Consider the following 8560-nt stretch of genomic DNA (forward strand, 5'->3'; position numbering starts at 1 on the left):
GGGTTGCAGGCTTGGTCCCATGTGGGGCATGCAGGAGGCAGCCGATCAATGATTCTCTTCATCATTGATATTTCTATCTCTCTATCCCTCTCCCTTCCTCTCTTAAACCAATAAAAATATATTTAAAAACAAAAAACTTGCATACATGTATTCACCATTACAGTGGTCATACAGAATAGTTTCACTGCCCAAACAAATCCGCTGAGCTTCACCTGTTCAATTCCCACCCCTTGTCCTCATCAAATACCTTTAACAAAATACCTAAAATGAAATAGGTAAGTAACATCATGTTCCATGGGTGAAAAAGGTATGATATTAGGACACTTTTCATGACATGAGTCAACCCACCAATTATAAAAGGTCTCAATTTTATATATCTTTTAGAAAAAAAAGTTGGGTCTAATTTTTCCATCTGAAATTTCTGGAGTAGTTTCATGGTTGGATTTTCATCTCTAAGTGTTCTGAACAGATTTATTTGAAAATTATTATTTAACAGTGTGTTTGTTACTACAAAAATTATAGGGAGAATCTTGCAGATAAAGAAGCATCACAACAGGTGATAATTACAAACATCACCCTGAAGCCAAACAAAACAGCAATGCTGGTTTTATTTATTTATTTATTTACTCTTAGAAGTCTCCAATGTTAGGAAGTTTTCAAAATAATGCAATTAGGCAAAAAAGGGGAAAGAAAAGAAAGAGGAGTTGGTTAGTATTTCTTCATGTAACTTCCCTCAAAAAGGGTCCAAATATGACAGGATTGAAATCGTCTTATGCTAGAGAAATCATGTTCACAATTATGTATTAGGATGAAAATAGTAATTATAGTATTTCAGAGTGACGCCATAGTGATACAAAGAACAAGAAAACCAGGAAACATAATATTTAACATGATTTTCTTTTCCCAAAAAGCCTAAGGCAGGGGTCCTCAAACTACGGCCCGCGGGCCACATGCGGCCCGCCGAAAATATTTATCAGGCCCGCCGGGTGTTTTTGCCGCCGCTGTGTGCATAGGAATTTGTTCATAGTTGTTTTTTTTTTTAACTACAGTCCAGCCCTCCAATGGTCTGAGGGACAGTGAACTGGCCCCCTGTTTAAAGTTTGAGGACCCCTGGCCTAAGGTTATAATTTAAAGAGGCAGAAATTGAAAAAATACTTTGCTATCCACAAACCTAATTTTGTAAAACAATGTGATATCATACTGAGGGAACTTAAATTTTGAAATTTACTTATTACAACTTATGTACAATGCTTTGGTTAATTAGAACAAATTAGAAACTTATGTTGAAAGAGATTTTCAATTCTCTTTATATATTATGGTAAAGGTGACATGGTAGATGGCCTTGTAGCTTCAAAAATGGGTCATATCAATTTTATATTGAAACAAACTGAGTATTTAATATTTGATAAAACATGTGTTAAACAATAATAATCTGTCCTGAAACTTTTAGAAAAACCACATTCAAATTTGAGGGGCATATTATCATGGCTAAAGAATAGATAAGAAATCTGAACAAGTCTCCATGACATTAGACAAAATCTATATTTTTTCACAATTTTTATAAAGATAAAAATTAGCATTAAGAATTAATTGCAAATGTTTGCTATTCATAAGATGTTATGCAGGAAGTTTATTTTTATATACTAGTAGAGTAGAAAATCAACTGAATAGTAGTTATTTTAATAGTGTGTCAGTTTAGCAGTGTCTGTGGCACTTTACAAACCCTCAAAGACTAAGATACAATATCCTTCAAGTGAAATGATTTCTTATAGCTAGTATTTTTTCCATCACTGCACCCAGTAGGCTAGAGCACGCCACCAGTCCCAAGAGGAGCCAGCATGCAGGATATCTGGTTTCAAACCAAAGGTTACACTACCTTCAGTGCACTCCACTGCCTCATCTGTTCTTCCTTGTTCCAGAGAAAACAAATGTGAATATATTGTAATTCATGATCTTAGGAAGGGCAGCCATCAAGCAAACAGAGAGATAAGTATCACAAAAATATGTTGGCAAACCAACATATGCATCAACACCTCCTACTATTAACAACATAACTATAAATGCATTAAGCTCAAATAAAAACAAATTCCCAAATTATGTACTTTGTAATGGGATTGTTGATTGATCATTCTTTCCTTCACATGACTGTCATGTTTGTTTTTAAAAAATGTTTTCTTAAAAATCTTTTTCCATGAAATCAAGTTCTTTATAATTAAAGTTTTAATACATTTTTTTGCCATAAATGTTTAAAATAAACTATAAAATTAAAAAATAACCAAAAAGTCTAAATAAAAAACTATTTTTCTAGTACTATCTGGTCATCCTATATAATAAAGAGCTAATATGCTAATTAGACTGAACAGTAGAATGACCATCCGGACGACCTTCCAGACGAAGCCAGGCCTGTGAGAGTCGGCCGAGGCTGCAAGGGGCTGTGAAGGCCAGCTGAGGCTGCAAGGGGCAGCGAGGGCCATCCGGCTGTGAGGGCCAAGCCCCTTGCACGAATTTTATGCATCGGGCCTCTAGTAGTATATAAAGCTAGATTATGAATTTAGTATGTGTTCTCTCAAATATCTATATGGACAATGGTAACTCCTGATACTTATCACACCATTAAGTAGAAGGGGGTAATTAGTAGAATTTCCATTGCTTAAGTGTTTTATTTTATATAATTTCTATTATACTCCATTTGTCAGAACACTGAGTAACATTGCTTACCTATGATGATTTCTACCTTCTTGCTATCTTGACTGTCGCGATCATTATGTACACGACACCAATAGGTTCCTTGATGTTCCAATTCCACATAAGGCACCTATATCAATATCAGAACACACACATTTCTTCCTCAATTAAATTTAAATTGGCTTGGAGAAAAAGTTATTTTGTATTTTAAAAAACTCCTACAATAAAATTTCAGAATGCTTTAGACAGCCTGAATTATTGCCATTCATTAGGTTAAGAATAAATTTTAGCAAATGACACAATACATCCAATTATGATGAGTTTGGTGTAATACTACATTTGACATTTTAGTATAAGCCCTTAGATGTGGGCTGGTGTTATTTTCTGGAAATTTTGCAAATATAAAAGTCAATTAATATTAAATAACAAGGACTTGAAACAAAAATACTGAAAACATAAAAACACCCCCAACAAAGATGAATTTTAATGTTCACCTTAATTTTCTATTACACTGTTTATTTTACTTATTAGAACAAAAAATGCCCCCAAAACCAACTTCATACCATGAATATCTTCTTTGTCTCATGCACTAAGGGTGATTCATTTTTGAACCATTGGTAGTGAGGAATAGGGCTTCCAATAGCAACGCACTGCAGGACCAACGTGCTGCCTGGCATCAGCTTTTGGGACCTTGGTTCAACACAGATTTGCAACTTGGATTCAGAGATGCCATTCGAACTTCCTTAAATTAAAAGAAAAGCATCATTAAACATAAAATCTCTAAGTTAAAAATAAAATTTCCCTCTATAATTTATAAAAGTAAATGAGTTTTCAAGTTCATCCTTCATTTTTACAATCTTTAATAGCAATGTTTCATAAAACTACAGCATTTTTAGAAATATTAAGAAATGCTGTCTGGATAAAAGAATGTGGTGGGCAAATACATTCAGAAAATTCAGAGTTAACAGATTTTTTTAATTGCAGAACTTGTCGAGCTTTCAAAGTGTTAGTATGCATTGTGCATGTTAGAGGGGAAAAGAGCTGAAGTGGCTTCCAAATGTGCTTGGCCACAGAATCTCTCTGGAGGGGGCAAACAACTTATTAATATCTTGAGTGACATTCACGTTCACAGAAAGATCTACATTCTTCACTTTGATTTAACTTATTGCAAAAAGGAGTTTTGTTATTAGCACTGAATAAATATGGACGGATAATCACTAGCATTTCTTCCCAAGGCAGATATCAGAAAACATCATTTACTGAACACTCATTGTTACTCTTTAAGTTCCTTGGGGACAGAGGGCTTGTCAATGTTATGCAATACCAGGTCTCCATCATGAAATTCAGTCTCACAAACTGCAGGTGATTAATAATATTTTTTGAATGAATAAGATTATATTTATAACCATAGTAAATTTTATTAAATGCACAGAAATATTCTAGAAAGATAAATAACTCTCTTAATTAATCATGACTATTTTTAGAGATCGTTTATTTATTTAGGTGTAGGAAAGGCTAAATTGAGAGGGAAGAATGAGTCAGACTAGTAACAAAAAGCCTGTTTCTCTCCTATTCTTTTTTTGAGCAAAAATGACAAAGGATATGGTCTTGACTATGTGTGTGAATAAATAAAATAGTGTCTGATGATTACTCTTTAGAGTAGACTTGATTTTTCCTTGATTAATACCAGTTACTGGACTAAAAAGATGAATGACAAAGAGTAGAAAAATAGTTCAATGAAATGTTTTATTGCAGCAAATGATATACTATATGCCCTTTTATGTCAACATCCACTCTAGTTTTATTCCACAACACAACTTTTTAGGAGTAATACAGTTACATGGGAGAAAAATGTACAGTGTAGAAAGAAACTGTAAAGTGAGCAAAACTGTGCCTGACCGGTATTGCTCAGTGGCTCAGTGACTGAGTGTTGACCTATGAACTAGGAGGCCATGGTTCGATTCCTGGTCAGGGCACATGCCCTGGTTGTGGGCTTGATCCCCAGTACGGCATGCAGGAGGCAGCTGATCAATGATTCTCTATCATCATTGATGTTTCTATCTCTCTCCCTTCCTCTCTGGAATCAATAAAAATATATATTTTTAAAAAGTGAGCAAGACTGTATTAGATTTTTTTCCTCCTCTAAAACCAGAGATATTCAAATCCAAGTTGGAAGAGGTCATCAGCAGGGCCAGACTGAGAAGAGTTGTGTTATCTGAAGGTATTTGTGTGTGTGTGTGTGTGTGTGTGTGTCTATATATACATCCGTAGAGAAGAGAATCTAAATATACAGGATAAAATTTTAACAACTGCTGACCTTATACTGGGTGCAGTACATATGTGAGCTTTTTGTGATATTTTGATACTTGAAATTATTTAAAAGCAAACATTTAAAATACATGAAAATAAGGTGATTCCCTTCTCAACATTCAACTTACTTACCCTGGAAGCTTTCTGTTAGTTCTGTGACATCACACACATCCAGTTGTGACCACTGGCTGAATTCAAAGGTGCAGTTATTATTCACTCGACAGACATAAAAGCCTGCATCTTTTACATGCACTGTGTTAAAAATAAGTTCTGATGCATTTCCGTTTGGAATCTGTGAAATAAACAGTACAGAACATCAGTGAATGACTCAGCAACACACCTTATAAAATGTGCTGTACAAAATGGATGATGTCTTTGGAGTTTTGAAAAGCATATCTTTTTCCAAGATCTAGACTATTTGTTACTTAAAAAGCAAATAACATTTCGAGTAATTCAGGACTGAAGTCTTAGGGTCTTCTACAAATTCATTAACTAAAGAGTTCTCTTCCATATATCTTCCCCAAACTCACTAACAGAAAAGTATTGTTCTGCCATCTAAACCTGTGCAATTGTTGGTATTTAAAGAACCCTCAATGTCAACATTTACGAGTAAAGTAGCCATATGACAGGACAAGCACCAAGATGAAGTTGAGAGCACACAGAGAGTTAGGCCTGGCTACTAATTTCAGTTCTGACCAAATTAGTTGTTAGTACATGAGCAAGTTACTTCCCCTCAAGACCCATGTTCTCATCTGTGAAACCCTGTGAGCAGACACACTTCTAATACAGTACAATTCTTTCAAGGTCGGGGTGGAGCAGGGCTATGGGAAGCATATCAGTGATGGGGAGAAATGGCCATCCAAGGGTTTCCCAAGCTTCGGTCCCCACATTAAGGTTTATTTCACCTTTGCTGCCATCAATTTATCAGCACCGCCCAACTCTGCACATTGTCATGGAGTTTAATCAAGTGCCAGGTTCTATGATATCGGCTCCCCTGCAAAGTACTTGAGCAAGCTCGGCCTTCTCTCTCCAAACCTCAATCAACTGAATTCAACTCTCTCCCCTCTCAGGACCTGCACCAGCGCATGAGCATTTCGCTGAAGATCTGACCACTGGGGTGCACTAAGCACTGCCTGACGATCCTACCACGGTAAATGCCAGGTTAAGAGGTTTGCTTTCCTATCAGACCATTCATGTATACTTTCTCTCTCCTCAAACCTACTGCAACCCTACTTCTCTCAGCCTTTGACTTCAGACAGAAACTCTTTCCTCTTCCTGCCACCAAATTGCACACCTATTTACAACTTCTCTCTCCTCTCCTACAGAAATGGAAAAAGGTGCCTTCATAATAAAGGCTACTTGGGCTTAGGATCTGTGGGGATCCACTCAGAACCCCAGAGTTGGTATAAAAATTAATTCAAGCTGAAGACATTTGGGATTTAACAAATGCATAAATCGGCCTTCTCAGAGCTTCCCTTTTCTCACTAAAAGCAGAAACTTCTGTGAAATGAGGCTACCATAAATTCGCTCTTCAGGGCAGCTTTTACTCACAGGAAGGGGACCCAAGAATGAACCTACAAACCCCTCTCCCGAGGAGTTTTATGGCCCTGAAGAAGATGGAAAGACCACTTGCACCTGCACGAATAACCAATGTCACAAACTTTCTTGTCTCCCATTTATTCTTCTATAAATCCCTTTGCATTTCCTCAAGAAACCCACTTGTTCTTCCCAGAGAGGCCTTTTCTTCCTCCTCCCTTTTCCCTACTAAGTCAGGTATATAAGCCTCTAAATCTAACCATTTATGGAGTTACTTCTTTCCTAAGTTCCCATATGAATAAACGTTTTCTCTTTTTCATCTGGATTTTGTCAGTTAATTCACAGGCCTCCAGGGACTGAACATAAGAGGGTAGAGAAAAAGAATTTTTCTCACTGACAGTCCCATCCTCTCTGACCTAGCTCCTGTAATTTTCTCTATATTTGAGCATCTATTTCTCTTTTTTACTCTCACTCTCAAAAACATACTCTAGTTTCTTGTATCTTAAATAAACAACAAAAAACCCAAATAGGCCTCTCCCTTGGCCTGCACCCGCTCTTAGCAGCACTGAGAATGCTGACCATCCCTTCCTGGTTTTGTACCATCCTCTCCTGGTTTTCTTCTTCTCTCTCTTGCAGATTCTTTAGTCTGGTTCCTCCTCCACTACAGACACTTCAATGTCATCTCCCCAGATATCCAAACTGACTAGCTGACTCATTTGGATGTTGAACAGGCATTTCAAACTTAACAGGTCTTGATTCTTGATTTTTCTCCCTAAATCAATCCTCTCCTAATCTTCAACACCTCAGTACATAACATGTCCCCAGATGTTTAACTAAAAAATCCAGGGGTCATCCTTACTCTCTCTTCTTCTTTCCTCCTGCTCTTTTGCCAATCTATGGGGCTTGGCTAACTCTATCTCTAAAATAAACTGACTGACGCACTTGAATCCACCCCTGAGGCCACACCCTGGTCCACACCACCTCCATTCCAATCTGGCACATGAATTAGATGACTGGTCTTCTTGCTTCCTTCAAGCAGTAAGTCTGTTTTAAAAACATAAATCCTATCATGTTATTCCTTCTGCTTAACACCTGTAGTGGCTTCTCACTTTCTATCACTCTGTTTCCTGTCCTCACAGCTCTTACTAAGGAATTTATTTCTTGTGTTCTGTCTGCCTCTCCCTGCTGAGGGTGGCAGGGCCCTGGTGTCCGTGCTCCATCATCAGGCCTCAGAGCACAGTCTGGGACAGGCACGTGCTCATCAAGTACTTGTAAACCAACAGCTCCTAAAACAGACTGCAAATGTCAGAACGGTCTGACAAATTCAGCTCGTTAGAGCTTTCAAGTCTGTTACCACTCTCCAAATCTAAGATGTACTCCTCAGCCCCCATTTCTGACTTTCTCAAATCAGGACGTAACTTACTAACGATATATGTAATATAGTACCTTTATCCATTATTTCTCCCGCAAAAGTCATTTAGGAAAATAAAAGCAACTTTGCAACAGAGACAATATGGTAAAATAGTTACCATCTCTTGAAAGCCTAGGCACATAGAACATCCTGTCTATTAAATTCTCACAAGCCCAATGATGAGCATTCACATCGCTGGTAATGATAGCCAGGGTCCAACACGGGCCTGTCTAGCACGAGAGCCTACATGCAGTCTTTTTACTATGGTTCACAGCTGCTCTCCCTTACCTCCGTGTGAGATCTGGAAGGAAAAAACTGTATAAAACCACACATTGCTTCCAAGGCAGAGTGACCCCATTAGAGGAAAGATCACAATCTCAGAATGAATCTTTAACTTAGTTTCAGGTTTGCAAATGTAGACCAACATGGGTCAGCCAGACCAGTGAGAACTCCCCAGTGGCGGAGTGGCACAAAGAACTTTTAAGAAAAGAGAATTCCAATATGTGATTTTATTTATTATTTTTACTTAAAATTTTTTTTTTAATTGATTTTAGAGAGGAAGGGAGAGGGAGAGAGAGAGGGAGAGATAGAAACATCAATAATGAGAGAATCATCGGA

General features: G+C 37.3%; 1 protein-coding gene across 1 annotated transcript in view; it reads right to left on the reverse strand.

Annotated features, from left to right (window-relative positions):
* Positions 1–8560, reverse strand: part of MALT1 (MALT1 paracaspase) — a 52195-nt gene that overhangs the window by 23655 nt on the left and 19980 nt on the right. Inside the window, exons 4-7 of the mRNA XM_015564501.1 lie at positions 5128–5287; positions 3249–3427; positions 2719–2815; positions 1862–1909 (exon numbers count right to left, since the gene is read on the reverse strand). Of these exons, the coding sequence (XP_015419987.1) occupies positions 1862–1909; positions 2719–2815; positions 3249–3427; positions 5128–5287 (484 nt within the window). The remainder of the gene's footprint in view (positions 1–1861; positions 1910–2718; positions 2816–3248; positions 3428–5127; positions 5288–8560) is intronic.

This window comes from Myotis davidii, unplaced genomic scaffold (assembly GCF_000327345.1).
Source record: "Myotis davidii unplaced genomic scaffold, ASM32734v1 scaffold38, whole genome shotgun sequence".
NCBI lineage: Eukaryota > Metazoa > Chordata > Mammalia > Chiroptera > Vespertilionidae > Myotis > Myotis davidii.